This window comes from Crotalus tigris, unplaced genomic scaffold, assembly GCF_016545835.1.
Source record: "Crotalus tigris isolate CLP2741 ecotype Arizona unplaced genomic scaffold, ASM1654583v1 scf7180000018468.2839379, whole genome shotgun sequence".
Taxonomy (NCBI): Eukaryota; Metazoa; Chordata; class Lepidosauria; order Squamata; family Viperidae; genus Crotalus; species Crotalus tigris.
This window is the reverse complement of record NW_024097024.1, coordinates 1740607-1756770: the sequence shown is the minus strand read 5'-3', so window position 1 is coordinate 1756770 and position 16164 is coordinate 1740607. Positions and strand designations below refer to the sequence as shown.

Genomic DNA, 16164 nt, shown 5'->3' with positions numbered 1-16164 from the left:
AGCCTGACTGAAGACTGCTAGTCTTTATAGCAAAAGCCTATAAGTCAAACATCCTAAAAGTGATCAAATAAATGCCCATGGGACACTCAAATCCAATAAGGGCATTTCTCCAGAAAGAAAAAAGGCCCATTGTTAAAAATAAGTGCAGAATGTACATATTCTACATAAATATATATACAGTTCCAGGACTGTACACATATTTATTTAACTAATTCTCAGGTAATTCATCAAAGTTGTAACATAGACTTGCACAATTTGTTGTGTGAGGAAATACTTACAACTGCATACTGCATAAACATTATAGCAGATAAGAATTGTTTTTAATTAGCTATATTGCTTTGGTGATCACACTAACACATCACATCACATCAATTCCTGTTTGTTTTATACTTTTCCCTCTTTAATGAAACTCTTTCCAGTTTCATTTTCACTCTTTTCCAAATACTACTAACACAAAATGTGCTTGTTCTTTACACTAGCTTGCTATTTTGAGTTATGGCATCTCCTCCCAAGTCCCTTTACTGATGTGTCAACAGCATACATATAACATTTAATTATTTTGCCCCAAATTACAATATATTTATTTAAACTGAATGTTTATTATGTTAATGCCCTTTTCTTGAAGCTAGCAAAACTATTTCTATACCCAAAGAGGATTAGAAAGCAAAGGAGGAAAAAAAGATGTACCATCTTTGTTTAATAACTGGCAATAGAACTTGCTGGGATTGTACAACACAGAGACCATGACATTTACCACCTGTTTAGCTGTTAATGTGACCCAAGACCAATTAATAGGCTCCTGCTTTTCACCTATAGGAAAGGAGAAATGAATATAAAAAACTACTACAACTATGTTTTAATATCCCACTTAATAGATTAATAAATTAACATATACCAGAAAGGATAGTCATACATATAATCCAACTAAAATATCTATCAATTCTATTTATTTTTAGGAGCATCAGTTTTAATTTCAACATTAATCAATGGCAACAGGTAACTGGCTAAAGTATAATAAAGACAGAATATTTAAATATTTAAGGAATGGGCACTGCCCAAGGCCATCAACAGATCCCGGGATATGTCACTTTGTGCTTACTAGTCTTTTTTCCTCTCTGAATTTTACAAACTAATTTTAACAACATTCATTTGCCATGCCACAAATGAAACATGAGCCTCTGACATCACATTTCTTTACAGAATACTGGTGGGTTGCATAAAGTTCAAAGTAGGAATATTTTATCTTGGAGAGCTATTTTATTTTCAGAGAAGATAGTTTTTATAGGCTCTGCCCACCATGGCAGCCACTTTTAAAAACTACACCTTGTTCTCAAAAATCCACATTTGTTCCTGACCCCTAAACAATTATCTATCCTTGTTCTAGTTCTTACAATTGACACTAGTAGTTTGTATTCAATCACCATTGTTCTTAAACTCAGGTTATCATCTATAGATGATAGTACTTTGTATGCTTTAGTATGAACTCATAGTAAATAACCTTTTATACTTACTATTTGTTTCTTTAATTGTTTCAATCTGTTTCAAAAGAATAGGTGCTTCTTCTATTGCATAACCTAACTCTAAAAGACATTTAGATACATTAACTGATGGAGTCACAGATTCATCTGTAATTTCTACTACAAAAGTATTCATTTTCTTGTCAGTGACTTTTATGGCAACCACTTTATTCTGGATCAGTTGCTTCATGGCAGAAGTTGCTTCTGCCAGCCAGGTCCCAGATATTGGTTTCACACCTGAAAACAGAAGGAACTTTTTTTAAAAATTTCATACATTAAAAGAGAATACCTGGTTTTTCTGCAGCTGGACTTTATCTCCCAAACACTAATTTGTAAAGAGCAATCCAGTATTGCACTAACTTTTAGGAATTTCTATTATCTTTAGGATATTTGCTTGCTTACCACTTTATGGTGTACTTTACATTTGCTGTGTTGTCTTTGTATGCATGCAAACAGAAACTCTTTTTTCATACCTAAATAGTACTGTTGAAAACATTTTGTTGCACCTTAATGAAATATTACCTCCCTCATGGCTAACAAATGAGTGGAAGGGGATTCATTGTTTCATTAAAGAAAACAGAAAAAATATTTTTGCCAGCTTGGTTTTGATCCTTGTATTACACACCTATTTAATTTAGCAGAGAAGTGTTAAAGGTACTTTCCCACTAAAAGGAATACTGGGGAGTTTAACTTCTCTCCCTTCTTTGCACATATAATTCCATTGATATACCAATATCAAGGTGTAGATAGACAAATATGTCAGTTAGCCAGTTAGCTAGCCAACATGATTCTATCATTTTTTCCCTACCAGTTTTCTCAAGATGTCACTGTTTTTTGGTGCTTCCTCTTTATCTAAGTTACTTAATGAAGGAAAAATAGTACACACACAAAATTGGCAAGCAAATTGAAATATATGTGATTCAAAAACAAACTTCTAGTTCAGTTGTGTCAAACTGCTGGTCCATGGGCCGGTTGCATCATGCAGAGGCCGCACCCACCCCAGCTTCAGCAATGCAAAAAAAGCCATGACACTGCAACACATCACGTGATGTGGCGAGTTTGACAACTGTGTTCTAGTTGAAAAAACAAAAGGATCTCGTAACTTTAGACCTGAAGGTGTTTATAGCTACAAAGTTAAAATCTCTCACTGGATGTAATTTTTTATTTACTTGAAGCAGCTTGTTTCAACATATTTGCATTTCAGCTAGCTCCATAATCCAGAGTATGTTCACATATTCAGTATGATACTGAGCCCTGTGATTTTGCTGAACAAGTATCTTTTGGCTCACCTGGACTCGGCACATGTGCATTTTTAACTGCTTAGATTTTTTCATATATAATAAAACACCTTTGATATGAACTATAGATGTTAAAGATGAGTATTCAGTATTCGTGTAAGAAACACTTACAAAATCAATGGAAGGGTCCTTTTGGATTGAAAGGATTTTCTGGTGACAACACTGTTGCCCAGGGGCCACGTAATTGCATTTCGTCTGAGGGATGGGTTTGGCTTGGGTTTGGGTTTGGGTCTGGTGAGGGTGAATGGTGGTGGCGTCCTGTGTTGTTCTGGGTCCAGTGTCAGTTTCCGTGGCTGGGACTCACTTGTTGATTAGTGCTAGTTTCCAGATGTCTGGTAGGCGGGAGGTGTCGTCACGTTTATTCATGTTGTGGGGGTGTTTTTCTATTTCGATGGCTTCAGTAATTATTCTCTTGTTGTGGTGTTCAGTTTTGGAGATTAGTTTGGTTCCTTCAAAATCAATTTCATGTCCAAACTAATCTCCAAAACTGAACACCACAACAAGAGAATTATGGAAGCCATCGAAATAGAAAAACACCCCCACAACCCATCCCTCAGATGAAATGCAACCACCATCCAGAAGCCAAACCACAACACCACCAGCTGCTGCACCTCCCTCCGACCTGCACACAAAGCAAACAGACACATGCCATGAACAGAGCTAGACCACAAACTCGGAGCCAAACGGACACATGCCATGAACACAGAGCTAGACCGCAAACTTGGAGCCAAACCAAAGCCTGGTATGTTACATCACAGCCTTCTGCTCTGGACACCACACCACAGAACTCAGGAGGTTACAATGCTAAAGCTCAGGATGTTACAACACAGCCAACCACCCAGGATGTTGCAACACAGAACTCAGGATATCACTACATTAGATCTCAGGATATCATCACACAGCCCATTACCCAGGTCATTACAATACAAAAGACTAATGGGCACATAGCCAGTACCTCAGCTACTCAGGATGTTACAAAACAGCCAAACAATCCACAAACAATAACCCCAACACAGCCAACCAACCCACCTACAGCAACAAAGCCAGCACTCCACACACCCCCACCAATATTTATAGAGAGACGGCAGTCCGAACACACTTTGCTTGCACAAGCACGAAGCTGAAGACCCCAGCCTGAAGATTACGAGTGGGACCTTGTCGAAACGTCGCCAAGATACTCTCAATCTTACACAGGAAAAGATCTGAATACGCCAAGACCTGTATACCTATACCCATGAAAATCTACAAAAACACACACACACACACACACACACACACACTCTGAGTGTAAAGTGTAAAGATTTGCTAGAAAGTTGATATACATATCAATACTATTGGTATATATTGTATATTACATATAGGAACATTTAAAAAATGAAACCTTAAGGAATTCTTTACAAAAAGTCATTGTTCCCTCAATAATGAATTCCCTCAATAATGAATTCATAATTATTTGTTTCCTACCTGCAAGGGTACAATTTATAGCTTGCATTGGTAATTCCATTAATTTCTGAACAATTGGTCGAAGTCTATTTAACTGAAGAATTTCAAAGTTTCCATAATCTATGTATCCCACTAAAGCAATTTTCTCTGAAACAAAGGATATCACTGTTGCACGATACCACTGGTTATCTTCTGAGGAAAAAATATGGAGGAAGCATATTTAGTCTTAACTAATTTTTCTTTAAAAGTGTATCAGTGGTACACAAGAAAACTACAATGTTAAACTACAACATAAAATAAAGTTTGTAAAAAATAAAATCAGAAAACAATAAGGTGCCCAATGCACAAATAAAGGCAATAACAATAGGGACAGTTCTAATCCTCTCAAAAACAAAATACACTGAGCCTATCAAACTATTTTATTGCTTTAAAATGAAAATACTAGTAATTCAAAAGAATAATATATGTAAATAAAGTAGAAGGGAAAAGAGGTTTGCCAAAAGCTGCTCAACCCTAGTCAAGCTTTGCATTTTATAGTAGTATGAAGTTTTCAATAACAGTCTTATCCTATTTTTGTTTCTCTTCTAATATTTCCATTTCAGTGCTAATGCTAAACCTAAAGACAGGCTGGAATTTAAAAAATCACTTTCCAAATTGGTTTTAGAAAACAGCACCCAAAAGAGAATGGATTTGGTTGTGGTAATGTAATACTTCTGAGGCTGGTATAGATTATCAAAAAGGGCTATATGTCTCATTATTTAATAGTGCATTCATATCCTAACTTCTCACCCAATAGTTTTAATTTATTTTTAACTTCCCATGATAAATGCAGGTTAAGAAAGCAGCCTAGCTTTTGTTTACTTTTGTTTCATTAACATAAAATTCAAGCAGGTTTTTACTAAAATTGCATTATATAGCCTTAATAAATACAGTACATATTAGCTGCTAATCATTATTCTTGTTATTTGTTTTCTTTGCTGAACATGAGATTCCAAGTATGCATGATGACCTATTCTTTGAATATACACACTGAGGATTTCTGATTAGTACAAATAGAAATGACATAATATTGATTAATGACAATAATAAATATTCAAGCAGTCTTTTCCTCCACCATACCTGTAAACTGGGCACAACACATATCTCCTACTGCTGGGCAAAAGTCTGGGGTGATTGAGGTATTTGCACAATATTCACGTAGGGATACTTGAAGTTGAGAAAGGCTGCCTAAAAACACATATACTTACATGAAAATTGCTACATAAAAAAAGCAAAATATGTTTCAAAAATGCATGGTTACAGTAACATTGCCCTTTTTATTTAGCCTACTAAGATTTTCACTTGGACCTGAAATCAGTTTTGAGATTACAGAAAAACTTAAGTCATTTATATAGCTCATAATAAATTATAAAATATAAAACAATTTTGAGATGGCATTTTATATTTTAATTCTGTATAAGTCTGCAGTTTACATTTTAATGCTGTTCTCTGCCTATGCTCATTATCACACCTAAATGCCTCTATCTTATCTCAATAATTTATTAAATGCACAAAATATGTGGGTGCACAAGTATTTATAACATAAATACATAACATAAAAGAAGGACTTACTGCCATTTTCTGTCTGTTGACAAAAAAAATTTCCTGGGTTTTGTATGTGGGCAACCATGCCCAAAAATGCATCTCCTGTAGCTACTGAGACAATCTTTGGAATTAAGCAATCAGTATCATCCAATTCTTTCCATTCCATTTTCTTTTCTAGAACAGATTTTTTTTCCACAATAGGATCTAAGGGAAAAATAGTACTTAAAATCTGATTTGCAAGGTCTAGTTACACATTTAAGAATCTGTGTAGAAAGATCCCTCACTTTTCTAACTAAACACTATTAAAATTAAGTATTTGCTCCCTATTTCTAGTATTCATTCTATGAACACCAATACAATTAATCCAGAGTTTACAAAGGTACATGAAATTCATTAGTGAAAGGGAAGATATTTCTTCCCACCATATAGACTGAACATATTCGAGAAAAAACAAAACCTGGATGGAAAAGGGAAAAAATTGGACTATGGAAGATTGGTTGCAACAGTGAAAAAGGAATTTGTACTATCACAAAACTTAAACGTTTTACAGAACTATATGTCTCAGCCAGAATAGTATGGGGCATACAATCACATAAGCAATCTAAAAATATCAGTATTTCATGATCTACAGGCCCTCAAAATGTAAAAATGAATAAATTGCTGTCTTATGGAATGGGTTTTTAGGCCACTGATTCTAATAAACTACCAACAAATCCTACAAAATAGACCAGTCAGGAAAATGATTTGATTATACCTCTTTTCAGATGAGTATAATTTCCTACTAGTTGTTCATTGTCTCAAAAATTCAGATCCTGGTCCATTTCCCAATGCTGTGTAGCTGTTCATTCATTTGCAATTCTTCTCCAGTTCTCTTTTATAGATTAAGTGCATGTTTCTTGACTTGAACTTTGCCTGAATTCATATAGTTTAGATGGGAGGGAGGGGAGAAAGCCCAATGAACTTACCCATAGCTGAAGTTTCCTTCTTACTATCCTTCTCCTTTGCATTCCAATCATGCATATTTTCCAAGATAATTTCATGCAAATGTTTATCTATTAATACACATGACAGATATTACCTACAGTTTATACAAAGATATTTGCAAAATGTTTTCAAAGCCACAATTCTGACTTCTGAAAAATCATACCTTAGTCAATATAGTTTTAAAGGATATTATAATTTAGCAATAGAAAAAATATTGCAAGTGAAATATCTTGCAAGTGATTATATCATTATAAAACAGACATTTGCATACACCTAACAAAAACAAAACAAATACATCAAGAAAACAAATCCATTACAGAGTTAGCTAAATATGTATGAACTAATCAATATTAACCATTCTAAACCAATTTGTTTAACACTAATCTTGAACTGTCTTCCCAAAGAATCAAAAAGCATTTACATTTTCTCCACAGTAAAGTAGAGATACAATATATTTGGGAACTTCAAGCCATACTTTTGTTGGTGAAAGCCTTTATGCATGATTATTCCACCAATGGTAGTTTCTTGTACATAACAGAGGAATAAATACACATGGCTACCAGAAGAATATTTGTTTACCAGTCTACCAAATATCTATCAAGATTCTCAATCATTCATGGCTGTCCCAAAGGTGTTTTTTCCAAAAGGCAATTAGAATTCCTTTTTCTGAAATTGTTTTGTTTCTCATCTAAGAAGTTTCTTCTGTTCTAACTAAATAAGCTTCTTGGATAAGAAGCAAAACATTTTCAAAGAAAAAAACCAAGGAAGTCCAGTTACCTTTTGGAAAAAGCAACTTTGGGACTATATGTTGGCCAGGACTTCTCCCAAGACTAAATGCTGAGCAGCAGGTGATCCCTTTCCTCCTCCCAGCAAACAGCTGATTATGTTGCCAAAGCTGGCTATTTGGTGGCTTGCTCTCCAGATTTGAATGGGAACAACAAGGAACAACCCAAGATGACCTTCAGGTGATTGCAAAACCTTCAGAAAAGAGGGATCTTGAAGATCGCAATTCTTGGTAGGAGCGATCGGAGGTTTGGTTTTTCCATCTTTTTTCTTCAGTTGTTCGTTATTTTTTAGGCATATCTTCGTTTTAATTATACCTTTTAAAGTTTTTCTTACTCTTTGATCTATATGTTAATCAACTGATTGAATATCGATTTATCTATAACCCTCTGCTGGATTTTAATATAAACTTTTTTTTTCATTTTCTTACCATTTACTTTGGAACTCTAAATTACTTTCATGTTTGCCATAATCAGCAGTGACGCAACCTGGGTTTGTGAAAGTTATCTGATCTGATTTACATTTATATCTGATTTTACTATAAGCACTTTGTTTTTACTAGTTTTTTAAAAGCTCTGATTTTATTTTTTTAACTTCTGATGGGAAAATGACATTTTATTTTAATTACTTATTTTGGAAAATTTTGTCTCAATTTTTATCTGTAGACATTTTGTTATGGAAGTATATATTGGCCAGTGCATTTTGGCACTGTGAGTCAATTCTGAAGAAAAACATTCAAGAATTATGGAAGGATTTTTTTTAAAAAAAATTCAGATTTCTGATATTCTGAATAAGGAGAATAGAAAAGAAATATTGAAACCAATACAGTTGGTGATAAGGCAAACTAAAAAATGGCATGGAAAGTATAATATTAATCATGTTATTTTATTCTGTGGTAATTCCAGAGATTTAAATGAGATTTCCTTCATAGGAAGTATATTAAGATGTACAATCTTAATATACTTAATCAGTCTGAAAACCAGTAACTTGATTCATGAAAAGATCGAAAGACTATGAAGAAACTAATACAGTAAATCTAAATCTATTTATAATTAATTTCTGCCTAGTTTAATATTTACTTCCAAGTAATATCTATTTAGACCATAACATCAGAGGATTTTTTTTAAAAAAATAATCTTACCTTCTTTATAGTTGTAAGGTAGACACTGCTACCTGTGTAATATTTAAACAAGCCACTGTTGACACAATAAGTACCCTGGAGTACTATAGTTATACACATTTCAAAAAACAATTTGAAAAAGTGATTTGGAGATCATGGGAAAACAATGTGTCTTTGACGCTCACTATAAGTCTAATTTTTGTCAGGTTTCGGGGGGGGGAGTCTATTTTAGAGTCACATTAACTTAAATGACAAGACTTTTCAGATTTATATGAAAATCTGAAAAAAAAGAGCTAATGCAATAGATAGCAATCATGTGAGTTTCTAAACCAGGCCTGCACTGGACCACAGGTCACACGTGGTGACCCTCAGCCCTCAAATTACATGCTACTGAAGTCCTCCAAGCTTCCCTGCCACTACCAATTCCAATATTGCTTCACTGACTGAACAGGTGAACAGCATGCCAGGTAGATTTTTGTAATTATTTTTAATTTATTACAAATTGCATAGCCTGTTATAAATAATTGCTTTCGAATCATTCTAAAGATTACACAGCACAGCAAAATATTAGAATTGCAAATTAAGAATTATTTTTGTAATAAAATATAAATATACTTGACTTCTATGTTGAATGATTGCAAAATATTTTTAAGTAGCAAAAAATTGCTTATTTATAATGCCATGAGTAATCTTGTGGAACAATTAAAGCACAGCAAACAAAGACTTTTTATGCAACCCATAAACCCTTTCAACATGTTTTCTGACATAGTAATAGGAATATAATTTAGGAGAATTGTTAAATGCAAAAGTTTATTCACTAAAGTTCATTGTAGGAATTCTTGTTTAATAAACAATTGTAACAAAAATATAAATTATTGCTGTTATCTAAACTTACCATCATCTGACAAGATAGCATCTACAATAAAACAAGGCATATCATCCATCAAAACATCAGTGATAATTAATGAACAATATTTTCCTATAAGAATTGGAGCAATAATATTCTTGTAGTTTTCATTCCATTCTTTTGTATCAAGAACATTAGCAATGCAACACTTAATGGCCTAAAAACAAAGCAAAATGTACTTTAGAAACTCGGTTATGTTAGTTACAAGAAAACATAAACAGCATAGTACTATTACAATATACAGAAGCGCTTAAATAATCAAAATTAGGTGTTTTGGGGAAAAATTATGATAATTTCTGTATTTTTAAAAAACGCTTCTTTTAAAAATATCTAAGTATGCAACTATTCCAGGGTTCAATACATCTACTTAAATGTTTTCTCCAAATGCAACAACCTTATTCTGCATTCACAGATTACCAAGAATGGAAATCAATATTTATAGATCCTTGACCAAGAATCAGGATAAAACTTAATTCCATCAAAAATCTCTCATGTCATAAGTACCGCACAGGACAAAAACAGCTGAACTTTTGATCATTTTTTAAATTTTTCTTGGAACAACATTTTCAGAATATTTGATTAGATTTTTTTAAAAATCAGATTATATTCTCTTGCAGTCAAAATTTGGATACTTAACACATTCTCAAAGACATGGTACATTTTCCTCAAAATTTCTTACATATTTAAACTTATACTTACGCAGGGTGGGATCTGTGAAAGATCTTCATTCAATCCTTTAACTTTGTGTAGTAGTATATTTTCTTCTTTTCCATAGTCAATATACAGTACTTGAGCACTCTTTGTGAGGATATCTATCTCTTTTATGAGTATCCTGCACCAAGTCTGAATGTGAACAAATTACTTAGCTGCAGAAAAAATATTCACTATGATCTTCTTTACTAGAAGTTGTCTTCAATTTACACACTACCTTACAATATAATTTTGTACTTTTAAATTATTTAGTTAATGGAAGCAAATCAAATAATCTGTTCTTCCTAACACAGAGACCATCCTTTCAATAGGCAGTATATGATTATATTAACTTCAATATTACATACACTTAAATAATATGACATATTTCAGGTGACATCACCCATTTTAAACAATAAAAATCATCTCTTACTGCAAAAAAGAAACCAGAATTTTGTGCAGCAATTTTCTATGGCATTTCTTGTTTTGGCTAAATTACAAGTTACTAGCTATTAAATACCACAATTACACTTAGTCAAAAAATAAATATGAATCTATTGACCTGATATAGTCAGATATAAAAAAAATGCTATATTGTTGGTAATCTATACTTCAGGATAGCTTCTACAATTGTTCAGTCAAAAAGGTAGGTGTGGATGCATATACCACATTTTGTGCTTCCTTAAAGAAGTAATTTCTTTTTATGTCTTCATAATTTTTGCAGAATTCCAGAAAAATACATATTTAATTTAAGGAAGTCCCAGCAGTGCCCGTACTTCTTCTGAAACTTGTTGCACCCCTAAGTGGAAGCACTGACATCCATAATAGTCTGTAAAACGCTAACTGATCGTGTATATATACTCTAGAGTATGTATACTCTAAAGTTAATTTACCTGATCCAGAGAATATTTTGCAACAGCAACTTCTCCTTTGACAGGAATATATACTTGATTAATTCCCTTGTAATCTTTCAGTTTCATTGTTAGTTTTCTAATATTACTTTGAACTTCAGGAGAATTCACTTGTATGTAGAATTCACTAGGACTATTAAAATCTGTTATTGTACCCTAGAAAAGAAATGATTTTTACTCAAGCAAGTACATATTTATCATCACTGAATACATGAACAAAGTTACTCTAAGCATAAAAATTTAAAGGATTCTTATCAAGAATTAAATTAAAATCATTTCACAGAGAGTAAGGTAATCCTTGCTTAATGACCCTAATTGGGACTGGAATTTGTCACTAAGTGAATTTATAATTAGGCAACACATTATGTGACTGCAGCACTTACCAACAGTAGTTCCAATAGTCCTGATTACATTTATTAAGCAAAGACTACACTGTTGTTAGGCAAGGGCCTCACGCTTCCCCTGCCCTGCATGAACTGCCAAGCTCCTTCTCACTGCTGCTTCTCCAACCAGGTCTGGTGGTCTCCCTTTGGTAGATGAGATTGCAATGCCCTTGCCTCCATTTCAATTCCTCCCACCAGTCTATCTTCCCCATCTCCACCCTTTGGGCAGCAGACTCTGCCATTTGCATCCTGCTGCTCCCAGGTGACCTTCACTGTCACCTTCCAACTTCTGCTGACCTGGGATCCAGGCGCTGGGTGAAGGTGTGGCCCGAAGACAGGCTCAGAGAGTACATCAAAGTTTTGTTGGCCAAAGAGGAGCTTGACAAGCCTGATCAGGGAGGAGGCAATGGGATGCAGTTAGTGGAGAAAACGTGGTGGTGGTGTGCAGCAGCTCCCCAGGCAAAGGCAGCCAGGACTGTGCAAAGCCTTGCAATCCTGGGCCAGCAGCAGAAGGAAGAATACAACAAAGGTCACTTGGGGGAGAGGAGGCAGGACAGGTGGCAGTGGTTTAGTGCATCCCAAAGGGTAGAGACAGGGGAAGTAGATAGTAGGTGAAGTGCTCATTGTAATCATAAATGTAGGCTGATTGCCAAGCACCCAAAATTTGATCAAGTGACCACAGGGACATTGCAACTTCCATAACTTTTAAGGATGGGTATAACTACCATTTGTTTAGCACTATCACTGACTCTAACAACAATAAAAAGTTGTTAAGATGGGACTATCTGTATTATTAATTTAGCTAGGTCTTTGTAGTTATGAGGACCTCATTATACAAAATGCATTGAAATGTAAAATCAGAACTTACTTTGATTTTCATATTTTTCTGAAGTCTTAAATAACTCAGATCAGACACCATTATTTTCTTCCCTTGTTCGTCTACATTTTTAGTATTCGTTGGTAATATATTTTCCTGTTAGAAGCAAATGTTTACATTTGATTAATAATAATCCCATTTTTCTACTTAAAATAACTCAAAAAGATTGACTCATCTAAGAAATAAGTATCGTTGGTGAATTTATAAGAGGAATTATACTTTTGAGTATAAGCTAGCATTTACAAAATAAGTAATTCTTATTCCTTTCTTCTTGTAACATCCAGAGTAACTTCAGAAACCTTCTAGGGAATATCAAGAAGTCCTCCAAAATAATCACTAGAGAAATGAAAATGTAATATGGTTACTGTGAAAATAGAAAGAAATTGGAAAGAATGCTTTACTATCTGGACTGATATTATTACTCAGTAGCAACAATTCTTGTCATATTAATCATATTAATATTTAAACCATAATTGGCAACTGACAACCAAAGTCAGCAGGAAAACTGGGAGAAAACTGTAAGTCCGAGGCCAGCAGGCAAGTGGCAGGAGTGCATGGGGTGCAGGAGATACACCACATGGTCAATGTGTGCCACGGGTTGGAAAACGTATGCAAGTGTGCACAAGACATGCTTTGCAGATCAGGAAAGGTGTAGCGAGCATGCATGAGTGGTGTATTGCAGGTAGGGTGTGTGGATGGGTGGCATAAGTGCAGATAGTCTAAGGACAGTGTGCGGGTGGAGAAAACCTAGCCCAGCAACTTGTGATCTTCCCTACTAGACCATTGACTTTCTCAGCAGAGAAATTGCAAATGGCAATCACACAATGGTGGGATGCTGGACAACCGGTCATAAATGCTAATGCCAAGCACCCAGATCATGATCACATGAGTGCAAGGGTACTGCAATGTAACTTTGGGACTGGGCATATGTCCCTTAGATCAGCATTGTTGTAACTTAGAATAGTCACTGAATGAACAGTCATATGTCAAGGATTACATGTATTGGCAAAAAATGCCTGAAATAGTAGAAAAGGTAAAGGTTTCCCTGTCGGCCATGTCCAACTCTAGGGAATGGTGCTCATCTCAATTTCTTGGCTGAGGGAACCAGTGTGGTCCAAAGACAATTTCCATGGTCATGTGGCCAGCATGACTATACACCAAAGGCATATGGAATGATGTTATCCTCCCACTGAAGTGGTACCTATTAATCTACTTGCATTTTCATGCTTTTGAACTGTTAGGTGGGCAGGAGCCGACACAAGTAATGGGAGCTCAGGTCTCGAACCTAGGCTGTCAGTTCTCCAGCTGACAAGCTCAGTAACTGTAACCACCGAGCCATTGGTCTCCACAGAAATAGTAGGTGAATGTAAAATAAAACCAATCAGCAGTGTTACTTACTGTTGCAAAAAAGGCAAATGTATTGATATGCTGTATAAAGAGAAGTGTACTTTCCAATCAGGAAAATTATCAGTTTTCCTTTATTCTTTCAGTTCAGTTAGTTCAGTTCAGTTCAGTTTAAGGGTCACTGCATTTTAAGGGTTCCGAAAAACTGGAAATGGTTCACTAAAGAGCAGCAAACTCTAGAAACTATACTCTATGAAGAGAGGCTGTTCAGTCTTAAGAAGATAGGGTATTATACATCTCTTTCCAGTACTTTAAACAGTAACATTCTGAAAGTTTGGCTTGTTGTTTATCATTCCTGAGACCAGAACATGGAATAAGTTCTAGGAAGGAAAGTTCCACTTGAAAAAAAAATCTAACAGTAAGACCAATTTGTTATTGTCTTGAAGCAGAAGTCTAATAACTATCTATTAGGGATATTATGCTGATTCTTGGTTGTGCCAGGGCATGGCAGACTAGATCAGGGGTCCCCAACCTATGGGCTGCGGCCCGGTACCGGACTGCAGGCTCTTGGCCAGTGGGCCACAGAAATAGCTGGCCAGGGCGCCCACATATGGGCACGCATTCCCTCCCCTCACACTAGCGCCCACAGCCGTTCTCACATGCATGCAGGCGCAAATGGGAACACTAGCAGAGTATGTAAGTGTCCATTTGTGCATGAGTGAATGGGCCACTAGCGCGGGGTGCGTGTGCGCATGGCCCATTTGCGTATGTGCAAATGGACTGCTAGCACAGGGTATGTGCGCAACCCATTTGCATACAGGCCACTAGCACAGGAGGGTGTGTGTGCAGCCCATTTGCGCATGTGTAAATGGGTGCTAGCTGCTGCGGGAGTGCACGGACATTTTGCGCATGTACTAGTATTGCACCAGTGGGTGTGGCTCCGTTTGCGGGCATACACGTGTGCATACACACAGTAATTTTGAAGCTGGTCTCCCGTCCGGGCCACAAGCCCGGAAAGGTTGGAGAACTCTGAACTAGATGGTTTGAATCAGCCATTTCCAAATGTATAATTTTAAATGAGAAAAGTGTTACAAAGAGAAAGGATGAATATACAGACATAATCAGAATAGTATAATGAAGTTTCTCAACCACAGAAGAAAACTCCTCTCACCATACCTTTTTATTGCTTTCATCCAATGATTTTCTACAATATTCAGCTTTATTTGTACTAAAAGGAATAATTTAATTCATTAGCACAATTGTTCAGTTCAATTGCAAGGTTATTTCATTTAAAGATTATTATGTTGTGGCAGTATAACTTTGTGCCACTTTATAAAGTTCTAGTTGATCAAGAAATACTATTATTTCATATGTTGCTTTAGCGTCTAAATCTGGACTTGCTTAAACTAGAATTCAGCAATATGTCCAAAACTGAATCTCTTAAAAAGAGTATTAATCATTTAATTTAAGCAGGAGTTAAGGTTAACATGACTGGAAATGGAAGCCCGAAGATTCTCCTAAGCATGTAAAATTTTTGGAACAACAACAACAAAAAAAATCCACATATAGTGGCCCCAAAACAACTGAGCCAAGGAGTTTAAATACTAATTAAAGAGTTTGCAAAATATTTCAAATTCAAAATGTTCAATCTGCTGGTAGTCTGACATAGTTCTTACTAGAATATTTCTGCTAAAATCAGAAATATTATTCTTAACTTGGAAAAGACTGTTTCAAGTTGGAAAAAGCAGCTTTGAACTAAATACATCTCAGAGTTTAAAGATTTTCCATATAAATACATGGAATACTTATTTTTTATTCTCACCAGTCTGCAAGGTAGTTAGATCACACTTGAAAAAAATAAGGCCTCAAACATGCATGGTACTTCACTGTTGCAATAAATATATTGCAGAGCAAGTACAACTATACAGATTGTACTTCTCAATCTAAAGACTCTTTTCGGGAGAGTAATTTAGATGAAAAAAATAGTATGGCTAAAGAATTATAGAAAATTGGGTCAGCTAATACCTATAAACAGCTACAAAATAATCTCTCAAATTATCTTTTTACTAAGCAAAATGCTCTGAACATTTCATGAATTCCTAGAATGATGCTAAATAACCTGAAAAAAACCTAAAGAAAAAAAAAGCACATTGCAATTAAAGATAGCAATGGTCAGTCATAGAAAAAGCAAAGACATAAGAATCTGAATGTTTCTTTCAACTATTATATTCCTTAAATAATTATTATTTTAAATTATTTTAATTTATTAAATAATAATTATTTAATAATTATTTAAACCATTATTTTTAATTATTTTAAAATT

General features: G+C 34.9%; 1 protein-coding gene across 6 annotated transcripts in view; it reads right to left on the bottom strand.

Moving 5' to 3' along the window:
* TDRD1 (tudor domain containing 1) overlaps window positions 1–16164 on the bottom strand; it is a 35012-nt gene that overhangs the window by 10098 nt on the left and 8750 nt on the right. For 4 of the 6 annotated variants that reach the window (XM_039352722.1, XM_039352723.1, XM_039352724.1 and 1 more), the window contains 11 exons: window positions 15018–15069; window positions 12489–12593; window positions 11220–11393; window positions 10336–10479; window positions 9625–9793; window positions 6808–6894; window positions 5870–6046; window positions 5378–5485; window positions 4280–4450; window positions 1512–1754; window positions 688–810 (listed from right to left, as the gene is read on the bottom strand). In XM_039352722.1, coding sequence (XP_039208656.1) covers window positions 688–810; window positions 1512–1754; window positions 4280–4450; window positions 5378–5485; window positions 5870–6046; window positions 6808–6894; window positions 9625–9793; window positions 10336–10479; window positions 11220–11393; window positions 12489–12593; window positions 15018–15069 — 1553 coding nt within the window. The remainder of the gene's footprint in view (window positions 1–687; window positions 811–1511; window positions 1755–4279; window positions 4451–5377; window positions 5486–5869; window positions 6047–6807; window positions 6895–9624; window positions 9794–10335; window positions 10480–11219; window positions 11394–12488; window positions 12594–15017; window positions 15070–16164) is intronic. The other 2 variants (XM_039352726.1, XM_039352727.1) reach the window with 1 other exon arrangement.